Source organism: Ranitomeya imitator, chromosome 7 (genome assembly GCF_032444005.1).
Source record: "Ranitomeya imitator isolate aRanImi1 chromosome 7, aRanImi1.pri, whole genome shotgun sequence".
In the NCBI taxonomy this organism is placed as follows: domain Eukaryota; kingdom Metazoa; phylum Chordata; class Amphibia; order Anura; family Dendrobatidae; genus Ranitomeya; species Ranitomeya imitator.
Genome location: NC_091288.1, coordinates 225,559,778 through 225,584,869, shown reverse-complemented (window position 1 = coordinate 225,584,869; position 25,092 = coordinate 225,559,778). Strand labels below are relative to the sequence as shown.

At 46.5% G+C, this 25,092-nt stretch overlaps 1 protein-coding gene across 6 annotated transcripts in view; it reads right to left on the bottom strand.

Moving 5' to 3' along the window:
- ITGAL (integrin subunit alpha L) overlaps positions 1–15,575 on the bottom strand; it is a 132,062-nt gene extending 116,487 nt beyond the window's left edge. For 2 of the 6 annotated variants that reach the window (XM_069735237.1, XM_069735238.1), the window contains exons 1-5: positions 15,362–15,513; positions 15,174–15,291; positions 14,584–14,666; positions 4,960–5,024; positions 1,188–1,302 (exon numbers count right to left, since the gene is read on the bottom strand). In XM_069735237.1, the coding sequence (XP_069591338.1) occupies positions 1,188–1,302; positions 4,960–5,024; positions 14,584–14,666; positions 15,174–15,291; positions 15,362–15,491 (511 nt within the window). In that variant the 5' untranslated portion in view covers positions 15,492–15,513. The other 4 variants (XM_069735239.1, XM_069735242.1, XM_069735241.1 and 1 more) reach the window with 4 other exon arrangements.
- Positions 15,576–25,092: the final 9,517 nt, after the last annotated feature.

Sequence of the window (25,092 nt, the reverse complement as noted above, 5' to 3'; positions counted from 1 at the left end):
AGAGTCACCTCTGCTTCTGAGGATAAGTTTATCCGAGTCACCAGCCTCAGAAATCGCAGGTTAACAGCAGCTCAGATTAGAGACCAGGTCAATGCCACACAGAGTTCTAGCAGCAGACACATCTCTACAACAACTGTTAAGAGGAGACTTTGTGCAGCAGGCCTTCATGGTAAAATAGCTGATAGGAAACCACTGCTAAGGACAGGCAACAAGCAGAAGAGACTTGTTTGGGCTAAAGAACACAAGGAATGGACATTAGACCAGTGGAAATCTGTGCTTTGGTCTGATGAGTCCAAATTTGAGATCTTTGGTTCCAACCATCGTGTCTTTGTGCAACGCAGACAAGGTGAACGGATGGACTCTACATGCCTGGTTCCCACCGTGAAGCATGGAGGAGGAGGTGTGATGGTGTGGGGGGGCTTTGCTAGTGACACTGTTGGGGATTTATTCAAAATTGAAGGCATACTGAACCAGCATGGCTACCACAGCATCTTGCAGTGGCATGCTATTCCATCCGGTTTGCGTTTAGTTGGACCATCATTTATTTCTCAACAGGTCAATGACACCAAACACCTCCAGGCTGTGTAAGGGCTATTTGATCAAGAAGGAGAGTGATGGGGTCTACGCCAGATGACCTGGCCTCCACAGTCACCAGACCTGAACCCAATCGAGATGGTTTGGGGTGAGCTGGACCGCAGAGTGAAGACAAAAGGGCCAACAAGTGCTAAGCATCATGGGAACTCCTTCAAGATTGTTGGAAGACCATTCCCGGTGACTACCTCTTGAAGCTCATCAAGAGAATGCCAAGAGTCTGCAAAGCAGTCATCAAAGCAAAAGGTGGCTTCTTTGAAGATCCTAGACTATAAGACAATTTCAGTTGTTTCACACTTTTTTGTTAAGTATATAATTCCACATGTGTCAATTCAGAATTTTGATGCCTTCAGTGTGAATTTACAATTTTCATAGTCATGAAAATACAGAAAAATCTTTAAATGAGAAGGTGTGTCCAAACTTTTGCTCTGTACTGTATTTATTCTGCCTCCTACGGCAACGTTTCAGTCCGAAGACCTTTGTCAAGCCCATGGGGTGTGACATCAGTCGGCTGCACCATAAGGTTCTTCTACGTGACCAGCTGTCATGTCCGGTAGTTCTCGGCTGTGCACACTGTATGATATGGGGGCACCCACCTTGATAACCAGGGGTACGCATCTCAGATGCTGTGAGACCGGAGTCCACAGTGTAGCAGGCGCCATTTGTGTACAGGGTCTGGGAACAGTCATGAGGTTCTGCAAAGCCGCAAACCTGGAGGAGAACAGATGAGACGGATCAGAATGTTGGATACTTGGAGACCGCCTGGGACTGACAGTGTTGCATAAAGGTGCAGGACCGAGGATGTGTCCCAAAGGGAAGTTTCTATCTGCTCCTCAGTCACACTGCACAGATTCTTCGGCCCCGATACATCGCCGACATCCAGCGGGAGAGGTTTTTCCTCCTTCTTGGGGAATTTTCCAGTAGTGATGATAATACATCTAGGCTTTGATATTCAGGAAACCACCATCACTTTTTCTCAACCATTCTTTGGTGGGGTTACTGGCACTAATGCAGTCCCAATCCAGAAGATCTCTGCGATGACCATGCTTTACTCTGTAGGTATCAGCTTCTGCTGATCAAATGCTTCCTGTGGTCCATAACCATCTCCCCCACCATCCTTTACACTGTAGGCATCAAGTGTTTTTAGCAAAAACTGTTTTAGTCAAGTCTGTGATCCTGGCGTGCCAAGGGTTCACCTGTAATTCTCAGTTTTCCACTAATATTGCTCTTGGAGAGTGATGTATCCTCATGTCACCCCATACATATGTCATGTGCCTTCGCTCCCTGCACTGGTGTGGTGAGAACTCCTGTGGGATGAGGTTCTGGCTTCTTATCGATGTCTTCCATCATCTCTTGCTTCAGCTGTTCCTCCTGGACAGTGGTCGCCCCATGTAGATGTGATGTGACCTTCTCTAATAGTCGACTCCGGCGCCATGACGAGTAGCGGTGTGAGCTTCCTGTGTGATGGGGTTCTGGACATTAATGTTCATCTTTGTGACTGAGGAGCAGATCCAGAGATCACCACAAATGATAGACAATGAAGAGCCCCTGTCAGCTCAGAATGACTGTTCAAACCAAGCACATACGCTCAGTGCACTGCGGTGCGGCCAAGCAGTTCTGTGCACCTTCCCACCTACTTGTTTGCCATCTATCTCCACCTTTTGATGCAGAAGTCAAGAAAGGAGAAAAGCAGCACTCAACGGATCTTCATGGCTGAAAGTCCACAACCTATGGTCATCGTTTACATGGCATGCGGCATGCGGGTGAGGGAGATCTGGTTGACACTTCTACGGGTTCTTCCTAAAAGTGACGTGTATTCATGTTTTGTATGGGTGGTTCCTTATTAAAACAGTGATAAAATCACTAACAATACAGACCTGTCTATTCTGTCATCTAACTTACAGGTCCTCGGACATCGGTGTCTAACCTACAGGACCTCTGGCATCGGTGTCTAACCTACAGGACCTCTGGCATTGGTGTCTAACCTACAGGACCTCAGGCATCGGTGTCTAACCTACAGGACCTCGAGTATCGGTGTCTAACCTACAGGACCTCGAGTATCGGTGTCTAACCTACAGGACCTCTGGCATCGGTGTCTAATCTGTCGTGTAACCAACAGGACCTAGGCCATCGGTGTCTAATCTGTCGTGTAACCAACAGGACCTAGGCCATCGGTGTCTAATCTGTTGTGTAACCAACAGGACCTCGGACATTGGTGTCTAACCTACAGGACCTCAGGCATCGGTGTCTAATCTGTCATGTAACCTACAGGACCTAGGGCATCGGTGTCTAATCTACAGGATCTCGGGCATCGGTGTCTAACCTACAGGACCTCGGGCATCGGTGTCTACTCTGTCGTGTAACCTACAGGACCTCGGGCATCGGTGTCTATCCTACAGGACCTCGGGCATCGGTGTAATCTATTGTGTAACCTACAGGACCTCGGGCATTGGTGCAATCTGTTGTGTAACCTACACATTAGCGTTGTCTAATCTGTCGTCTAACCTACAGATCCCTGGGCATCAGTGTCTAATCGGTCGTCTATCCTACAGGACCTCGGGCATCGGTGTAATCTGTTGTGTAACCTACAGGATCTTGGGCATCAGTGTCTAATCTGTCGTGTAACCTACAGGATTCCGGGCATCGGTGTCCACCCTACAGGACCTCGGCATCGGTGTCTACCCTTCTGGACCTTGGGCATCAGTGTCTACCCTACAGGACCTTGGGCATCGGTGTCTAATCTGTCGTCTAACCTACAGGACCTCGGTCATCGGTGTCTTCTGTAATCTGTCGTGTAACCTAAAGTCCTGTAGGTTACATGACAGAATAGACATGTCTGTATTGTTACAGTGTTTTTATCACTATGTTTTAATATTGAATTCTTATTTGTTGACGTGTAATAAGGAATACACGTCACATTTCGAATGGACCTGTGGAAGCATCAGCCAGATGCCAAATGGCCGTCGTCCACATTCCCCTACATGCTGCATGCCATGTAACGATTGTCCACACATCACAATCCGTTAAAATGTTGAAAACATGGATCCTGCGCCAATTGTAAAAAACGGATGCACTGGAGACTTTTTTTTGACGGTTCCAGTGCATCCTAGAAGGCTATGTGCACATGTTGTGTATGAGTCTTCGCCGGGGTTTTTCGCTGCGAAAACGCATACAAAACCCATGATAAAAATAAAATAATAAAAAAATCATGATATTCTTACCTTCCGGCGTCCTGCGCAGCCCCTGCAGCCTTCCCGATGCTCGCAATGCTCTGTTCCCAGTGATGCATAGCGAGACAATCACCTGTGATGATGTACCGGTCTTGCGAGACTGCTACGTCATTGGGTCATTTTGCTATGCATCGCTGGGAACTGGAGCTGCCGGCAGCATCGGGGGGGTGGGGGCGGGCACGGAAAGGCTGCGGGGGACACGGAAGGTAAGAATAGGCAGCATCAATAGTAAAAAGAGAGGGAGAGAGTGAGAGAACTTCCCTGATGGGAAATTCTTCCACGCATGCTCCGTTTGAAAAGATGGCATCCGTCACTGGATTCCTGCTTTTCACAGTCCGCGACGGATCCTGCGCCCATAGGCTTCCATTGTAGCCAACGACGGGCAGCGCAGGATCTGTCGCTGAGTGATTTTCCAACGTACAGAAAAAAAATGTTCCTCTGTGCGTTGTCTCCGCCCGACGGACAGCGATTTTACGACGGATCCAGTGCACAAAGGATGAAACGTGTGGCCATCCGTCACAATCCATCGCTAATGCAAGTCTATGAGAAAAAAACGGATCCAGCAGAAACATTTGCTGGATCCGATTTTTTCAGAAAACGACGGCTTGTGACGGAAAAGAAAGACGGAAGTGTGAAAGAGGCCTTAACAGTAGGGGGTTAATGTTAGGGCCAAGTCTAGGATTAACGTTAGGGCTAAGTCTATGATTAAGGTTAGGCTCAACGTCAGGGTTAAGGTCGGGGATAAGGTTGTGCGGCTTTCCTCCTTTCTTGCCTTCTCCAATATTTTTTCAAGTCTCGGCATTTACACCACCGATTAGCATCTAAAACAGTCGCTATTTTCTGTGATAATTTTACAAGTTTAAGCCGTTTTCAATTGCTGCCTTGATATTTCTGCTTTGTTCTGCATTTCCATCATTTTCTGGCTCTAGAAAGCCAAAACTGTCAGTCACATAAGAGGGGGACGGGGATAGAGGGGAAACCACTGAGAAGGTGCACTCAACTGTTTGGACAGTCACTCTGAGCTGACAAAAGCTATTTAAAGAATAAGCAATTTCCATCAATAAAACCCCAACTACAAGAGACAACAGCTGCAAGTGGAAGAGGAGACCCCACTACCAGTACAGGACAGGTCACATACGAGACAGCGGCGGGACACCGGCTCCACTTCCAGGGTCAGGCCGAGGTGAGACGCGTTCCCCCGATCTAAGAGCAAGAGAGAAGAGACGCTGTACAGGCTCTACTGCTACAGAGGCACCGCACAGAGAGAAGTATGTGCCCCCCACACCCACCGCCGGGGGCTTCTCTGTCCTCATCTACATCCATAGACATTAATATGGAGAAACGTATGTGCCCCCTGTCACGTACCCACTTCTCAGTACGCGACTTGGGGTTGCGCCTGCAAGGGTTAATCTATCTCCCCACTCTCAGTCCAGCATTCAACCTCTGTCCTATGCTGTAATGGGAGCATAAATCACACACTGACCCAGGCCACACACCCGCTCATACACGCTGCCACCACTCACCGAATACACGGGTGATGAGACCGGAAATATGACTACTACTGTCTGCCAATCATAAGGCTCACACAGTTTAAGGCTATGGATTCTATAGAACATACAAGGTTCAACTTGTTACAGTTTTAAGCTTTAATACAAAAAGGTACAGTGCTTACAGTAAAAAGTGTATAAACATATGATAAAAAGACATACAAATAAGTTACAAAAATAAACGGGAGAAAAATATAGTTACTGATAACAGTATTTCTCTGACCCCATGATGGCACCACGGAGAGGGGATGCACTCCGTTGGGACAGGAAACCTACAGACAAAAAGGCGGTACCCCTCTTCCGCATCAGTTGTTTACAGAGCACTAAAGGAACTATCAGATTGAAGTCATAATTTATTATAATAAATATTTATATCATTACTGAACGGAAGCACCGCGTGACGATTTTCTAACTGTATAACTAAAACAAACACATTGAATGTGCACACCCACGCGTGGAGGGAGGGAATATACGGGTGCCATCATGGGGTCAGAGAAATACCGTTATCGGTAAGTAACTTTATTTTTCTCTCATCCCCCATGATAGCACCACGGAGAGAATTGCAGAGACATGCCGACAAGGGTGGGATCACCGCCTCCAGAACCCTTTTGCCAAAAGTAAGATCTGAAGAGGAGATTAGATCCAGCCAATAGTGGTTGAAAAAAATGTAGAGGCTCTACATATCTGTTCTATCGAGGCTCCGGCTCTTTCTGCCCAGGAAGTTGCCACTGATCTTGTTGAGTGAGCCTTAATTTTCTCCGGAAGGTCCGCTCCGTGAGAGGAGTATGACAGTGCGATAGCATGCCTTATCCACCTTGCAAGTGTACTCTTGGATGCTTTCTGCCCTTTGCATGGTCCCTGAGAGCAGATAAAAAGAGACCTGTCCTTCCTACACTCCCGTGTAGCTACTAGATACTGGACTATGCATCTCCTCAGGTCTAGGGTGTGTAAAGCTTCCTCCCTATCATTTTTAGGGTTTGGACAGAAAGCAGGGAGAGATATCTCCTGGGCCCTATGAAAACGAGATGCCACTTTAGGAATGAAAGCCGGGTCAATTTTAAGGACCACTCTATCCTCCAGAACCTGGGTCAAGGGCGGATATGCCGAAAGAGCCTGAATATCGCTGACCCTGCGTGCTGAAGTTAAAGCTAATAGCAAGGAGGTTTTAAGGGACAATAGTTTCAGCGAGGCATCGGATAGAGGTTCCAAAGGGTGCTCCGTTAGGGCGGAGAGGACCAAATTCAGATCCCAGGGGGTAACCCCTCTCCAAAGGGTGCTCCGTTAGGGCGGAGAGGACCAAATTCAGATCCCAGGAGGTAACCCCTCGGGATAAGACGGGTTCAGATCTACTTGCAGCCTTGATAAATCTAGATACCCACTGATTCCCAGCCAAGTTATAATTATACAGGGTACCTAGTGCTGCAGCCTGAACTTTTAAAGTATTTGTGGCTAGTCCTTTCTCTAGACCCTTCTGTAAAATCCCTAACATAGATGTTACTGGAAGCTCCCAACCCCACGAAGCACCTGACACTGATATGAAGTTTTTCCAGATTCTACCATATGTTTTGGTAGTTACCAGTTTCCTACTTTTTTGAAGGGTGGCAATTAAATTCGGGGAAAAACCCTTTATCGTTTAAAAGGGACCTTTCAAGTTCCACGCTGTCAAGTGTAAGTTTTTCACTTGTGGATGGATCAGAGGCCCTTGGGAAAGGAGGTCCAGAAGATCCGGAAGAACCCAAGGATCTGAGATGGACAGCATCTTTATCCATGAAAACCATGGCCTCTTTGGCCAGAATAGAGCTATTAGAATTACTCTCGCCTTCTCCTCCCGAATTTTCCTCAGGACTGTTGGTATCAGGACTATGGGTGGAAAAGCGTAGGCTAAGTGGTAATCCCAGGGTATCATGAGGGCATCAAGAGCAACCAGGTTCCCCTGGGGATCTATGGAGCAGAAAGTTTTGAGTTTTCGGTTCTTGTGGTTTGCAAACAAGTCTATGTCTGGATGACCCCATGCCCTCGTGATTTGGTTGAATACCGACTGTCTCAGTTCCCATTCTCCCTGCCTTAGTTGGGTTTGACTCAGGTAGTCTGCTGTTTGATTTTCTGACCCCTTTATGTGTAGTGCTGACAAGGAACTCAGGTTGTTTTCGGCAATCTGAAAAATTGATCTTGTTACCTCCATCAAGGAGTGGGATCTGGTGCCCCCCTGGTGGTTCAAATATGCCACCACTGCTTGATTGTCCAAAAATATTCTTACATGGTGAGATCGTAGAGAACTCAGAAAATGGACCAGGGCAAATTTCACGGCTAAGAGCTCCTTCAAGCTTGAGGATGCTAGACTCACCCCTTCTTCCCAAACCCCTTGGGCTAACTGTCTGGATAGGTGAGCCCCCCACCCTCTGTGACTTGCATCGGTTGTCAAAGTTTTTGAAATTGGTAGTATCCAGGGAACCCCCCGAATTAGATTGTCTGTATTTGTCCACCACTGTAGCAAAAGGGCTGTTTCTGGTAAAATGTCTGACCGCCCTTCGAAATTCCTTTTTAGGGAATCTTCTGCTGCCAATATTTCCCACTGTAATTTCCTGGAGTGGCCCTGAGCCCACTGGACAGCCGGGATGCAAGAAGTCATAGTGCCTAGGAGTGACATAGCCTTTCATAGGGTAGTGGAGGGAAAAGCTATTGCTCGGGATGCTAGCTCCGTCATATTCTGAACCTTCCAATCCGGGAGACGCCATTCCTGAGTGTTCGAGTCCAGCAGTACACCCAAATACTCCTGTACTTGGCAAGGCACGATTTTGGATTTTGACAAGTTTAGCATCCAGTCTAGATTTGTGAGATCTGACATAGCTTTGTTTAGTTGGTCTTTGCAGTGGCGTGGGGAATTGCCTATTATAAGGAGGTTGTCCAGATACGGTACAATCAAAATATTTTGTTCTCTCAAATGAGCCATCACCTCTGCCATTATTTTGGTGAAGACTCTCGGGGCGATAGCTAACCCGAATGGAAGGGCTGTAAATTGAAAGTGCCTTATCTCCCCCTGAATTATGACTGCTATCCTGAGGAATTTCCGATAATCCTTGTGGATGGGGACGTGATAAAACGCGTCTTTTAGGTCTAGTACTGTCATAAAACAGGAGGGAAAACAGCATTTTTACTGCATATTTTATTGTCTCCATTTTGAAAGACTCTATGTGTAAGCATTTGTTTAATTTTTTGAGATTTATGATCCCGTCCCGTCTGGCTTTTTCCTTAGAAAAATCGAAGAATAAAATCCCTCGCCTTCTTCTTGACGAGGAACCTCCTGGAGAACATTTTTCCCCACTAGCCCTAGGATTTCCTGTTGGAAGGGCCAGCTGTTCTTCTCTTACAGGTCTTTGGGGGGTCACTATGAGGGATGGGGAGATGGTAAAGGAATTTTAGCTTTAGTCCTGAATTTATTATGTTTTTTTATCCAAGTGCTGTTGGATATCGTTTCCCAGGCTGAGAGAAAGAAACGTAACCTTCCCCCCACCTGGGGAACACCCTCATTGGGATTGAGTTTTGGTGGCGTTAGGGTTGTTAAACATGAACCGCTTGGTTTTGTTTCTTTTATCCCCCCATCCTTCCCGGGAATTTTCTCCCCATTTTTTTTTTTTTTTTTGGGGGGGGGGGGGGGGGCTTTCTGTGTCCAAATTTTCTACTTCAAAATGGCTGTTTGTAGGGGTACCCAAATAGATTAGGAAAGGACTTCTTTTTATCCGTTGCTTTATCTAATATATCATCTAGGGTGGGCCCGAACAGAAATTCGCCTTCGCAGGGCATAGAACACGACTTTGACTTAGTTTGAAGGTCTCCTGACCAAGTTTTAAGCCATAAGGCCCATCTGGCTGCATTTGAAAAAGAACCTGCCCAGGGGGCCAATCTAACGGAATCTGTGGAGGCGTCTGCTAAAAAGGCTGCCGCCCCTCATCATAGGGACTGTATTTCCAGCCATATCATTAAGGCTCTAGCTGTACACGTACCTGCGACAGCAGGCTTCGGACCACCCTCCGCCACTTCCCAGGCACCTTTTAACCCCTTTCTGCCAATGGACGTACTATTCCGTCCATGTGGGGTGGGCCCTACTTCCCAAGGACGGAATAGTACGTCCAGCGCGATCGGCCGCGCTCACAGGGGGGCCTATCGCAGCTGACATCCGGCACTATGTGCCAGGAGCGGTCACAGACCGCCCCCGACACATTAACCCCCGGCACACCGCGATCAAACATGATCGCGGTGTGCCGGCGGTATAGGGAAGCTTCCCGCAGGGAGGGGGCTCCCTGCGGGCTTCCCTGAGCCCCCTGCAGCAACGCAATGTGATCGCGTTGCTGCGAGGGTCTCCCTACCTCCCTCCCTGCTCCAGGCCCGGATCCAAGATGGCCGCGGCATCCGGGTCCTGCAGGGAGGGAGGTGGCTTCACAGAGCCTGCTCAGAGCAGGCACTGTGAAGCCTGCAGTGCTCTAAGTGAGATCAGTGATCTGACAGAGTGCTGTGCAAACTGTCAGATCACCGATCTGTGATGTCCCCCCCGGGACAAAGTAAAAAAGTTTAAAAAATTGTTTCCACACATGTAAAAAAATAAATAAAAACAACAAAAAGTGGAATAACACGCGATCAAGAAGACAGATATAAATAACCATGGTACCGCTGAAAACGTCATCTTGTCCCGCAAAAAACGAGCCACCATACAGCAACATCAGCAAAAAAATAAAAAAGTTATAGTCCTCAGAATAAAGCGATGCAAAAATAATTATTTTTTTCTATAAAATAGTTTTTATCGTATAAAAGCGCCAAAACATAAAAAAATGATATAAATGAGGTGTCGCTGTAATCGTACTGACCCGAAGAATAAAACTGCTTTATCAATTTTACCAAACGCGGAACGGTATAAACGCCTCCCCCAAAAGAAATTCATGAATAGCTGGTTTTTGGTCATTCTTCCTCACAAAAATCGGAATAAAAAGCGATCAAAAAATGTCACGTGCCCGAAAAGCTTACCAATAAAAACGTCAACTCGTCCCGCAAAAAACAAGACCTCACATGACTCTCTGGACCAAAATATGGAAAAATTATAGCTCTCAAAAAGTGGTAACGCAAAAAAATATTTTTTGCAATAAAAAGCGTCTTTTAGTGTGTGACGGCTGCCAATCATAAAAATCCGCTAAAAAACCCGCTATAAAAGTAAATCAAACCCCCCTTCATCACCCCCTTAGTTAGGAAAAAATTAAAAAAAATGTATTTATTTCCATTTTCCGGCTAGGGTTGGGGCTAGGGTTGGGGCTAGGGTTAAGGTTAGGGCTAGGATTGGGGCTAGGGTTAGGGATAGGGTTAGGGTTGGGGCTAGGGTTAAGGTTGGGGCTAGGGTTAGGGCTAGGGTTAGGGCTAGGGTTAGGGCTAGGGTTAGGGCTAGGGTTAGGGCTAGGGTTAGGGCTAGGGTTAGGGCTAGGACTAGGGTTAAGGCTACAGTTAGGGTTGGGGCTAAAGTTAGGTTTAGGATTTGGATTACATTTACGGTTGGGATTAGGGGTGTGTCTGGGTTAGAGGTGTGGTTAGGGTTACCGTTGGGATTAGGGTTAGGGGTGTGGTTATGGTTGGGATTAGGGTTAGAGGTGTGGTTAGGGTTGGGATTAGAATTAGGGGTGTGTCAGGGTTAGGGGTGTGGTTAGGGTTACTGTTGGGATTAGGGTTAGGGGTGTGTCAGGGTTAGGGGTGTGGTTAGGGTTACCATTGGAATTAGGGTTAGGGGTGTGTTTGGATTAGGGTTTCAGTTATAATTGGGGGGTTTCCACTGTTTAGGCACATCAGGGGCTCTCCAAATGCGACATGGCGTCCGATCTCAATTCCAGCCAATTCTGCGTTGAAAAAGTAAAACAGTGCTCCTTCCCTTCCGAGCTCTCCCATGCGCCCAAACAGGGGTTTACCCCAACATATGGGGTATCAGCGTACTCAGGACAAATAGGACAACAACTTTTGGGGTCCAATTTCTCCTGTTACCCTTGGGAAAATACAAAACTGGGGGCTAAAAAATATTTTTTGTGTGAAAAAAAAGGGATTTTTTATTTGCACCGCTCTGCGTTATAAACTGTAGTGAAACACTTGGGGGTTCAAAGCTCTCACATCACATCTAGATGAGTTCCTTAGGGGGTCTACTTTCCAAAATGGTGTCACTTGTGGGGGGTTTCTACTGTTTAGGTACATCAGGGGCTCTGCAAACGCAATGTGACGCCTGAAGACCATTCCATCTAAGTCTGCAGTCCAAATGGCGCTCCTTCCCTTCCGAGCTCTCCCATGCACCCAAACAGTGGTTTACTCCCACATATGGGGTATCAGCGTACTCAGGACAAATTGTACAACAACTTTTGGGGTCCAATTTCTTCTCTTACCCTTGGGAAAATAAAAAATTTGGGGCGAAAAGATAATTTTTGTGAAAAAAAGATTTTTTTGTTTTTACGGTTCTGCATTATAAACTTCTGTGAAGCACTTGGTGGGTCAAAGTTCTCACCACACCTCTATATAAGTTCCTTAGGGGGTCTACTTTCCAAAATGGTGTCACTTGTGTTTCGTGTTGTGTTTCAATGTTTAGGCACATCAGTGGCTCTCCAAATGCAACATGGCGTCCCATCTCAATTCCAGTCAATTTTGCATTGAAAAGTCAAACGGCACTCCTTCGCTTCTGAGTGCTGCCATGCGCCCAAACAGTGGTTTACCCCCACATGTGGGGTATCGGCGTACTCAGGTACGCCGGTCATTAACGTGCAAACCACCCTTGGGGGTAAAGGGCTTAAGAAAAAGTCTGCTTTTTTTGTCCATGGGATCTTTTAATGTTCCCATGTCTTCGAATGGAAGAGCACATTTTTGGGAGGCTTTAGCGATAGCTACGTCTAATTTTGGCGCTTTCCCCCAGAAGGAGCACATAGGATCCTCAAAGGGATATTTTCTTTTGGGGGTGAGGAGGCCTTTTGTCTCTGTTTTTTTCCATTTTTTTCTGAATTTGTTCTTGAACTTTATTGTTTAGTGGGAAAGATCTTCTGGATTTTAGTTTGAGCCCGCTAAACATTATATCTTGAATAGATTTATTTGGTCGGGAGTCTACGAGGCCCATACTGGATCTAACTATTTTTTATTAAGTTATCTGTTTCAATTATTGGAAAACAACCCCGACCGCCCTCCTAAGAGGATGAGGCAGCAGAAGTTTGAGAGTTATCGGACTCGCTCCTGCTAGCTGAACTGCTGGACTCAGAAACAGGGGAAATTAATTTAGTTTTTTCGCCGTCTTTTTTAAGGATTTAAGTGAATCCTCCACCTGATCTTTAATAAGGGACCTGAGACTCAGGAAAATTTGGTGCTTCCTCCGAAACTGTTTGCTGGATGCAAGATTTACATAGTCTCTTCCCCCAAGTAGTTGGTAGATACCCGGTGCATAACGCGCATACACTGTGTTTGGTCTTGCGGACACATCTCTTCCCCTATAACGGAAGAGAAATAGGCCCTAATTATAAAAGGTGACTTTCACGAAGTCCACTTACCACCCAGCAGAGGACGGAAGGGTACCGGATGTGAAGACTCTTTACATGGATTTTCTTACTATGTTGAGAGCCTGAACGGTTGCTGCTGCTGAGTCTGTGGGAAGGATCTTTCACCGTCCGTCTCTTCTGCTGCCATGGCTGCTGCTCCTGCAGAAGGCCTGGCCGCATGAAATCCTGGCTGGGAGAGTTGCCCAAAGGACCCTGCTTATCCGGGAGCTCCTGGTCGCTCATGCCTGCTTGGGGATGGCGACTTACTGAGAAGCAGCTTCCTAGAGCTGCATCTGGCTTAAAAAAAGCCTTTCCCGACCCTCCCCCAGCCTCTATTTCATCAAGGGAACGCTGTAGGCCTTCATTACAGCGTTCCCAGTAATGCACTGCGCGCCCGACATCATCCGGATCCCGTGCATGCGCAGTACCTGTCTCCCAGAGATGCATTGCGGCCAGGATCTCGTGTGTGCACCCTCTAGTTCCGGAGCTCCGTAACGCATGCAGCGATGAGGGACGCCGCGTGGACACCGGGAGAGGTGGTCTTTATCTCCATCTTCTGCCACCTCTCCCTGCACACCCTCAAGGGCTTGCTGACCCCGGCAGTGGTGCTTGGGGAACCGCGCCAGCTGAGGCAGGCAACCCCCCCACCTGAAACCGCCTGACCGGCCCCGAATCCAAGCTTCGGAAAAGAGGTACGTGCTGTATGGTTCCCTCGGGACAGGAAACCAACTGATGCGGAAGAGGGGTACCGCATTTTTATCTGTAGGTTTCCTGTCCCGACGAGGCAGATCCCCTCTCTGTGGTGCCGTCATGGGGGGAGAGAAAAAACATACAGAAATGTCTAACTTCATAGACGAATATGGACTGGAACACATCAGCTCGGCTGCCCCTCAATCTGTGAACACAATTGTATACAGGCCTAATTTACAGAGTCACCCTGGAGGTCAAATTTCTAGACTAGCCTCTCAGGTTAATATTTATAATTGCTCATTTGTGATTGGACCGTGAACACTCCACCAATAAATATATTATTTCCTCTTAAATTCTCTGTGTAAGTTTCTCACAGATAGATAGTGTCAGGCTGTAATTGACATCTCTCCAAAAGAGACAGGTGTGAAACGCTTCCTCTTCTTGGTTCTTAGCAAGGCCCCCTGGCGAGATTGGAGAGAGTAGACTGCTTTCTCAGGATCTCAGGATAACATGTGCTGTGACCCCTGTGTGACCTGCAGTCTCAGGCAGATGTTAAATTACTGCTGGTTACACATCTATACCTATACATATTTCACTACACCCCCGCATCCACCTCCGGGGGCTTCACTGTCCTCATCTACATCCATAGACATTAACATGGAATTGCTACTCTGCAGATATAACAGCTCTCGCTCTTCTAGGAAGGATGTCTACAAGATTTTGGAGGAGTCTGTGGTAATTTTTGTCCCTTCATCCAAAAGAGCATTTCTGGGGTCAGACCCGGATATTGGGAGGAGGCTGGGCTCACAATCTTTGTTATAGGATGAGGGTTAGGGGTCTGGGCTCTGTGCGGCCGCTCAAGTTCCCCCCTCCATGTCTGTATGGACCAAAGCTGAAGATACAATTGTCCACCATGTCTTGTACTTAAGATTAATATTCTCCTTCACTGGAGCGGAGGGTCTGTGACACAAATCTCGCCCCAGCTCCTCTCACCTGGCAGTGTAAGGTTCTCACACGTCCCGCTGACGACATCACACGTGTGTAGCATGTTGGAGCCTGGATCTCCGATGAGGACTCTGGAAAAAGAGAATCTGTGTGAGGAGTCTCCTGATAAAGTCCTACAAGTCAGACAAAGCCTGGGTAGGAAAGGAGCAGAGCGCAACATCCTCTGTAAACGGTTGACCCCCCAAACAAAGGAACCCACCAAGGGTACAGGAAACAGGACAGCGGGAGGACAGGGGCCGGAGGCCGCAGGCGGACAGGGGCCGGAGCCCGCAGGAGAGCCGGACAGGGGCCGGAGCCCGCAGGAGAGCCGGCGGACGGTGGCTGGAGGACGCAGGAGAGCGGGTGGACGGTGGCCGGAGGACGCAGGAGAGCTGGCAGACCGTGTCGGGAGGCCGCCTTACACTTACTGCAGTCACTGCATACAGGATGCAATAGTAAGAAGCTGGTCCCGGCACAATAAAACGTTCAGTAGAAGGAGCTTATTGTCACAGTCCCGGTGCCGAAGATGTGTGACGGTCCGGCTATGTACAACATGTCCCTCCTATAGAAGCAAACATCAGGCAATGTGGAGACCTCACCTCTCTCCAATTGTGGAATTGAACTGCACCACTCTATATCCGAAAAGCCCACCGACCGCAGCAGAAAACCGGCTATATTCCTGTACCTCCACATTGTAAGGGAAGGAGATGTCCACCTCTAGAACAAAAACACTCATGGGAAAATGGTGTCACCATCGATATAATAGGAGAACTAGACATAAACCTACCAACAAGAAGAGACAGCAGCAAAAGAAGCCAGAAGTCCATGAGTCCTTGCTGGGTGAAGACCCGGAATATGAAAGCGGCCAACAAAGACCTGTGAGAAGAAAGCAATGGGCTTCGGAGCTGAGCCGTCATGTGATGACACAGGCTGGGTGGAGGCATAAGGTCACCTTATACTTGTGGTTAGGAGGGGGTGAGAGAGGAAGGAAGTCTTCACAGCATGAGATACTCAACGTTTCTTTATACTCCGCCACCTGAAAGACAAAACTGATGGAATCAACCAACTATTATTACCGATTATCAATAAACTCAGGCTCAACCAGAGAATTCTCCCTCAACGATGACCTCCAGAATCTTACCAACACGGTCCTGAGGAATGGTAACCTACCAAAGACTGCTCTCCACAGCAAGCTCAGGAACAAAATATTACAAAATCTCAAAAATCTTTTACTGCAGAAGTTTCTTCATAAAGATTTCAAACTTTCAGATCATAAAATATAATGGAAAGTGTACATTACTCACTATTCTGCTGGTGCAGTCACTGTGTACATACATTATATTCCTGATCCTGAGTTACCTCCTGTATTATATCCCAGAGCTGCACTCACTATTCTGCTGGTGCAGTCACTGTGTACATACATTACTGATCCTGAGTTACCTCCTGTATTATATCCCAGAGCTGCACTCACTATTCTGCTGATGCAGTCACTGTGTACATACATTACATTACTGATCCTGAGTTACCTCCTGTATTATATCCCAGAGCTGCACTCACTATTCTGCTGGTGCAGTCACTGTGTACATACATTACTGATCCTGAGTTACCTCCTGTATTATATCCCAGAGCTGCACTCACTATTCTGCTGATGCAGTCACTGTGTACATACATTACATTACTGATCCTGAGTTACCTCCTGTATTATATCCCAGAGCTGCACTCACTATTCTGCTGGTGCAGTCACTGTGTACATACATTACTGATCCTGAGTTACCTCCTGTATTATACCCCAGAGCTGCACTCACTATTCTGCTGGTGCACCCACTGTGTACATACATTACATTACTGATCCTGAGTTACATCCTGTATTATACCCAGAGCTGCACTCACTATTCTGCTGGTGCAATCACTGTCTACATACATTACATTACTGATCCTGAGTTACATCCTGTATTATACCCCAGAGCTGCACTCACTATTCTGCTGGTGCATTCACTGTGTACATACATTATATTACTGATCCTGAGTTACATCCTGTATTATACCCCAGAGCTGCACTCACTATTCTGCTGGTGCAGTCACTGTGTACATACATTACATTACTGATCCTGAGTTACCTCCTGTATTATACCCCAGAGCTGCACTCACTATTCTGCTGGTGCAGTCACTGTGTACATACTGTTGTGAATTCTGTGGCTGAGTTCACTTCTGTGGTCACAAGTGGTATTGCAGTCTCTGGGCTTCCTCCCTCAGGTGTTTTGGTGAGCTCGTTGGCTGCCTTGCTATTTAGCTCCACCTGAGTCTGTCTTCCTTGCTCCTTGTCAATGTTCCAGTGTTGGATCTGAGCTACTGCATCTTTCCTTGGGCCTGCTGCTCTGCTAGATAAGTGCTTCTAGTTTGTTTTCTGTTTTTTCTGTCCAGCTTGCTATTAACTTTTGCTGGAAGCTCTGAGAAGCAAAGGGGTGCACCGCCGTGCTGTTAGTTCGGCACGGTGGGTCTTTTTGCCCCTTTGCGCGGTTTTCGTTTTAGGGTTTTTTGTAGACTGCATAGTTCTCTTTGCTATCCTCGCTCTGTCTAGAATATCGGGCCTCACTTTGCTGAATCTATTTCATTCCTACGTTTGTCTTTTCATCTTGCTAACAGTCATTATATGTGGGGGCTGCCTATTCCTTTGGGGTATTTCTCTGAGGTAAGTCAGGCTTGTATTTCTATCTTCAGGCTAGTCAGCTCCTCAGGCAGTGCCGAGTTGCATAGGTAGTGATAGGCGCAATCCACTGCTGCTTATAGTTGTGTGAGGATAGATCAGGTACTGCAGTCTACAGAGATTCCACGTCTCAGAGCTCGTCCTATTGTTTTTGGGTTATTGTCAGATCTCTGTATGTGCGCTGATTACTGCACGCTGTGTTGCCTGATTGCCAGCCATAACAGTACAAGGAGCCACACCAATGATTCCCAATAGAGGGAAAAAAGAAATCCTGACATCATTTTTTTTTCTTAGCTCTGTCTTCAGTCTTTTTTTTCCCCTAGACATTAGAGTGCTTCAGGACACAGCTGTGGACATGGATATTCAGGCTCTGTGCTCCTCAATGGATAATCTCGTTATAAATGTACAAAAGATTCAAGATACTATTGATCAGAAATCGATGCTAGAACCAAGAATTCCGATTCCTGATTTGTTTTTTGGTGACAGAACTAAGTTCCTGAGCTTCAGAAATAATTGTAAGCTATTTTTGGCCTTGAAACCTCATTCTTCTGGTAATCCTATTCAACAGGTTTTGATTATTATTTCTTTTTTGCGCGGCGACCCACAGGACTGGGCGTTTTCTCTTGCACCAGGAGATTCTGCATTGAGTAATGTTGATGCATTTTTCCAGGCGCTGGGATTGCTTTACGATGAGCCTAATTCAGTGGATCAGGCTGAGAAAAATCTGCTGGCTTTATGCCAGGGTCAGGATGATGTAGAAGTATATTGTCAGAAATTTAGGAAGTGGTCAGTACTCACTCTGTGGAATGAATCTGCACTAGCGGCTTTGTTCAGAAAGGGTCTCTCTGAAGCTCTTAAGGATGTAATGGTGGGATTTCCTATGCCTGCTGGTTTGAATGAGTCTATGTCCTTGGCCATTCAGATCGGTCGTCGCTTGCGCGAGCGTAAATCTGTGCACCATCTGGCGGTATTGTCTGAGAGTAAACCTGAGCCTATGCAGTGCGACAGGACTATGACTAAAGTAGAACGGCAAGAACACAGACGTCTGAACAGACTGTGTTTCTATTGTGGTGATTCTACTCATGCTATTTCTAATTGTCCTAAACGCACTAGGCGGTTCGATAGCTCTGCCGTTATTGGTATTGTACAGTCCAAATTCCTTTTGTCCATTACCTTAATGTGCTCTTTGTCATCGTATTCTGTCATGGCGTTTGTGGATTCAGGCGCTGCCCTGAATCTGATGGATTTGGATTATGCTAAACGTTGTGGATTTTTCTTGGAGCCTTTGCGGTGTCCTATTCCGTTGAGAGGAATTGATGCTACACCTTTGGCCAAGAATAAGCCTCAGTACTGGGCCCAGCTGACCATGTGCATGGCTCCTGCACATCAGGAAGTTATTCGCTTTCTGGTACTGCATAATTTGCATGATGTGGTCGTGTTGGGGTTGCCATGGCTACAAACCCATAATCCAGTATTGGATTGGAACTCTATGTCGGTAACCAGCTGGGGTTGTCAGGGAGTACATGGTGATGTTCCATTTTTGTCTATTTCGTCATCCATTCCTTCTGACATCCCAGAGTTCTTGTCGGACTTTCAGGATGTATTTGAAGAGTCCAAGTCTGATGCCCTACCTCCGCATAGGAATTGTGATTGTGCTATCGATTTGATTCCTGGTAGTAAATTCCCTAAGGGTCGTTTATTTAATTTGTCCGTACCTGAACACACCGCTATGCGCAGTTATGTGAAGGAGTCCCTGGAGAAGGGACATATTCGCCCATCGTCGTCACCATTGGGAGCAGGGTTCTTTTTTGTAGCCAAGAAGGATGGTTCGCTAAGACCGTGTATTGATTACCGCCTTCTTAATAAGATCACTGTTAAGTTTCAGTATCCCTTGCCATTGATTTCTGACTTGTTTGCTCGGATTAAGGGGGCTAGTTGGTTTACTAAGATTGATCTTCGTGGTGCGTATAATCTGGTGAGAATCAGGCAGGGAGATGAATGGAAAACGGCATTTAATACGCCCGAGGGTCATTTTGAGTATCTGGTGATGCCGTTCGGACTTGCCAATGCTCCATCTGTTTTTCAGTCTTTTATGCATGACATTTTCCGTGAGTATCTGGATAAATTCTTGATTGTTTACTTGGATGACATTTTGATCTTCTCAGATGATTGGGAGTCTCATGTGAAGCAAGTCAGAATGGTTTTCCAGGTACTGCGTGCTAATTCCTTGTTCGTGAAGGGATCAAAGTGTCTCTTCGGTGTGCAGAAAGTTTCATTTTTGGGGTTCATCTTTTCCCCTTCTACTATCGAGATGGATCCGGTTAAGGTTCAGGCCATCCAGGATTGGACTCAGCCGACATCTCTAAAAAGTCTGCAGAAATTCCTGGGCTTTGCTAATTTTTATCGTCGCTTCATCTGTAATTTTTCTAGCATTGCCAGACCATTGACCGATTTGACCAAGAAGGGTGCTGATTTGGTTAATTGGTCTTCTGCTGCCGTGGAAGCTTTTCAGGAGTTGAAGCATCGTTTTTGCTGTGCCCCTGTGTTGTGTCAACCTGATGTTTCTCTTCCGTTCCAGGTCGAGGTTGATGCTTCTGAGATTGGTGCAGGGGCGGTTTTGTCACAGAGAGGTTCTGGTTGCTCAGTGTTCAAACCATGTGCTTTCTTTTCCAGGAAATTTTCTGCTGCTGAGCGTAATTATGATGTGGGCAACCGAGAGTTGCTGGCCATGAAGTGGGCATTCGAGGAGTGGCGTCATTGGCTTGAGGGTGCTAAGCATCGCGTGGTGGTTTTGACTGATCATAAGAACCTTACTTATCTTGAGTCTGCCAAGCGCTTGAATCCTAGACAGGCCCGTTGGTCGTTATTTTTTGCTCGTTTTGATTTTGTGATTTCATACCTTCCGGGCTCTAAAAATGTGAAGGCGGATGCTCTGTCTAGGAGTTTTGTGCCCGACTCTCCGGGGTTATCTGAGCCGGCGAGTATCCTCAAGGAAGGAGTCATTGTGTCTGCCATCTCCCCTGATTTGCGGAGAGTGTTGCAGAAATTTCAGGCTAATAAACCTGATCGTTGTCCGGCCGAGAAACTGTTCGTCCCTGATAGGTGGACTAATAAACTTATCTCTGAACTTCATTGTTCGGTGCTGGCCGGTCATCCAGGAATCTTTGGTACCAGGGAGTTGGTTGCTAGATCCTTCTGGTGGCCGTCTCTGTCACGGGATGTGCGTGCTTTTGTGCAGTCCTGTGGAATTTGTGTTAGGGCTAAGCCCTGCTGTTCACGTGCCAGTGGGTTGCTTTTGCCCTTGCCGGTCCCGAAGAGGCCTTGGACACATATTTCGATGGATTTCATTTCTGACCTTCCCGTTTCTCAAAAAATGTCGGTCATTTGGGTGGTCTGTGATCGCTTTTCTAAAATGGTCCATCTGGTGCCCTTGGTTAAATTGCCTTCCTCCTCTGATTTGGTGCCTTTGTTCTTCCAGCATGTGGTTCGTTTACATGGCATTCCTGAGAATATTGTTTCTGACAGAGGTTCCCAGTTTGTCTCGAGGTTCTGGCGAGCCTTTTGTGGTAGGATGGGCATTGACCTATCTTTCTCCTCGGCCTTCCATCCTCAGACTAATGGCCAGACCGAACAAACCAATCAGACCTTGGAAACATATCTGAGATGTTTTGTTTCCGCTGATCAGGATGATTGGGTGTCATTTTTGCCGTTGGCTGAGTTCGCCCTTAATAATCGGGCCAGCTCGGCTACCTTGGTCTCTCCATTTTTCTGCAATTCTGGGTTCCATCCTCGTTTCTCTTCAGGACAGGTTGAGTCTTCGGACTTTCCTGGTGTGGATTCTGTGGTGGACAGGTTGCAGCAGATCTGGACTCAGGTAGTGGACAATTTGACCTTGTCCCAGGAGAAGGCTCAGCTTTTCGCTAATCGCAGACGCCGTGTGGGACCCCGACTTCGTGTTGGGGATCTGGTTTGGTTATCTTCTCGTCATATTCCTATGAAGGTTTCCTCTCCTAAATTTAAACCTCGTTTTATTGGTCCGTATAGGATTTCTGAGATTCTCAATCCGGTGTCTTTTCGTCTGACCCTCCCAGACTCCTTTTCCATACATAATGTATTCCATAGGTCGTTGTTGAGGAGATACGTGGCACCTATGGTTCCATCTGTGGAGCCTCCTGCCCCTGTTTTGGTGGAGGGGGAATTGGAGTATATTGTGGAGAAGATTTTGGATTCTCGTGTCTCTAGACGGAAACTCCAGTATCTGGTCAAATGGAAGGGTTATGCTCAGGAAGATAATTCCTGGGTTTTTGCCTCTGATGTCCATGCCCCAGATCTTGTTCGTGCCTTTCATGTGGCTCATCCTGGTCGGCCTGGGGGTTCTGGTGAGGGTTCGGTGACCCCTCCTCAAGGGGGGGGTACTGTTGTGAATTCTGTGGCTGAGTTCACTTCTGTGGTCACAAGTGGTATTGCAGCCTCTGGGCTTCCTCCCTCAGGTGTTTTGGTGAGCTCGTTGGCTGCCTTGCTATTTAGCTCCACCTGAGTCTGTCTTCCTTGCTCCTTGTCAATGTTCCAGTGTTGGATCTGAGCTACTGCATCTTTCCTTGGGCCTGCTGCTCTGCTAGATAAGTGCTTCTAGTTTGTTTTCTGTTTTTTCTGTCCAGCTTGCTATTAACTTTTGCTGGAAGCTCTGAGAAGCAAAGGGGTGCATCGCCGTGCTGTTAGTTCGGCACGGCGGGTCTTTTTGCCCCTTTGCGTGGTTTTCGTTTTAGGGTTTTTTGTAGACTGCATAGTTCTCTTTGCTATCCTCGCTCTGTCTAGAATATCGGGCCTCACTTTGCTGAATCTATTTCATTCCTACGTTTGTCTTTTCATCTTGCTAACAGTCATTATATGTGGGGGGCTGCCTATTCCTTTGGGGTATTTCTCTGAGGTAAGTCAGGCTTGTATTTCTATCTTCAGGCTAGTCAGCTCCTCAGGCAGTGCCGAGTTGCATAGGTAGTTGTTAGGCGCAATCCACTGCTGCTTATAGTTGTGTGAGGATAGATCAGGTACTGCAGTCTACAGAGATTCCACGTCTCAGAGCTCGTCCTATTGTTTTTGGTTATTGCCAGATCTCTGTATGTGCGCTGATTACTGCACGCTGTGTTGCCTGATTGCCAGCCATAACAACATACATTACATTACTGATCCTGAGTTACATCTTGTATTATACCCCAGAGCTGCACTCACTATTCTACTGGTGCAGTCACTGTGTACATATATTACATTACTGATCCTGAGTTACATCCTGTATTATACTCCAGAGCTGCACTCACTATTCTGCTGGTGCAGTCACTGTGTACATACATTATATTACTGATCCTGAGTTACATCCTGTATTATACCCCAGAGCTGCACTCACTATTCTGCAGGTGCAGTCACTGTGTACATACATTACATTACTGATCCTGAGTTACATCCTGTATTATACTCCAGAGCTGCACTCACTATTCTGCTGGTGGATTCACTGTGTACATACATTACATTACTGATCCTGAGTTACATCCTGTATTATACTCCAGAGCTGCACTCACTATTCTGCTGGTGCAGTCACTGTGTACATACATTACATTACTGATCCTGAGTTACATCCTGTATTATACCCCAGAGTTGCACTCACTATTCTGCTGGTGCAGTCACTGTGTACATACATTATATTACTGATCCTGAGTTACATCCTGTATTATACTCCAGAGCTGCACTCACTATTCTGCTGGTGCAGTCACTGTGTACATACATTACATTACTGATCCTGAGTTACATCCTGTATTATACTCCAGAGCTGCACTCACTATTCTGCTGGTGCAGTCACTGTGTACATACATTACTGATCCTGAGTTACCTCCTGTATTATACTCCAGAGCTGCACTCACTATTCTGCTGGTGCATTCACTGTGTACATACATTACATTACTGATCCTGAGTTACATCCTGTATTATACTCCAGAGCTGCACTCACTATTCTGCTGGTGCAGTCACTGTGTACATACATTATATTACTGATCCTGAGTTACATCCTGTATTATACTCCAGAGCTGCACTCACTATTCTGCTGGTGCCGTCACTGTGTACATACAGGAGGTAACTCAGGATCAGTAATGTATTATACCCCAGAGCTGCACTCACTATTCTGCTGGTGCAGTCACTGTGTACATACATTACATTACTGATCCTGAGTTACCTCCTGTATTATACCCCAGAGCTGCACTCACTATTCTGCTGGTGCACTCACTGTGCACATACATTACATTACTGATCCTGAGTTATATCCTGTATTATACCCCAGAGCTGCACTCACTATTCTGCTGGTGCAGTCACTGTGTACATACATTACATTACTGATCCTGAGTTACATCCTGTATTATACCCCAGAGCTGCACTCACTATTCTGCTGGTGCAGTCACTGTGTACATACATTACATTACTGATCCTGAGTTACATCCTGTATTATACTCCAGAGCTGCACTCACTATTCTGCTGGTGCAGTCACTGTGTACATACATTACATTACTGATCCTGAGTTACATCCTGTATTATACCCCAGAGCTGCGCTCACTATTCTGCTGGTGCAGTCACTGTGTACATACATTACATTACTGATCCTGAGTTACATCCTGTATTATACCCCAGAGCTGCACTCACTATTCTGCTGGTGCAGTCACTGTGTACATACATTATATTACTGATCCTGAGTTATATCCTGTATTATACTCCAGAGCTGCACTCACTATTCTGCTGGTGATGTCACTGTGTACATACATTACATTACTGATCCTGAGTTACATCCTGTATTATACTCCAGAGCTGCACTCACTATTCTGCTGGTGCAGTCACTGTGTACATACATTACATTACTGATCCTGAGTTACATCCTGTATTATACCCCAGAGCTGCACTCACTATTCTGCTGGTACAATCACTGTGTACATACATTACATTACTGATCCTGAGTTACCTGCTGTATTATACTCCAGAGCTGCACTCACTATTCTGCTGGTGCAGTCACTGTGTACATACATTACATTACTGATCCCGAGTTACATCCTGTATTATACCCCAGAGCTGCACTCACTATTCTGCTGGTGCAGTCACTGTGTACATACATTATATTACTGATCCTGAGTTATATCCTGTATTATACTCCAGAGCTGCACTCACTATTCTGCTGGTGATGTCACTGTGTACATACATTACATTACTGATCCTGAGTTACATCCTGTATTATACCCCAGAGCTGCACTCACTATTCTGCTGGTGCAGTCACTGTGTACATATATTACATTACTGATCCTGAGTTACATCCTGTATTATACTCCAGAGCTGCACTCACTATTCTGCTGGTGCAGTCACTGTGTACATACATTACATTACTGATCCTGAGTTACCTCCTGTATTATACCCCAGAGCTGCACTCACTATTCTGCTGGTGCAGTCACTGTGTACATACATTACATTACTGATCCTGAGTTACATCCTGTATTATACCCCAGAGCTGCACTCACTATTCTGCTGGTGCAGTCACTGTGTACATACATTACATTACTGATCCTGAGTTACATCCTGTATTATACCCCAGAGCTGCACTCACTATTCTGCTGGTGCAGTCACTGTGTACATACATTATATTACTGATCCTGAGTTATATCCTGTATTATACTCCAGAGCTGCACTCACTATTCTGCTGGTGATGTCACTGTGTACATACATTACATTACTGATCCTGAGTTACATCCTGTATTATACTCCAGAGCTGCACTCACTATTCTGCTGGTGCAGTC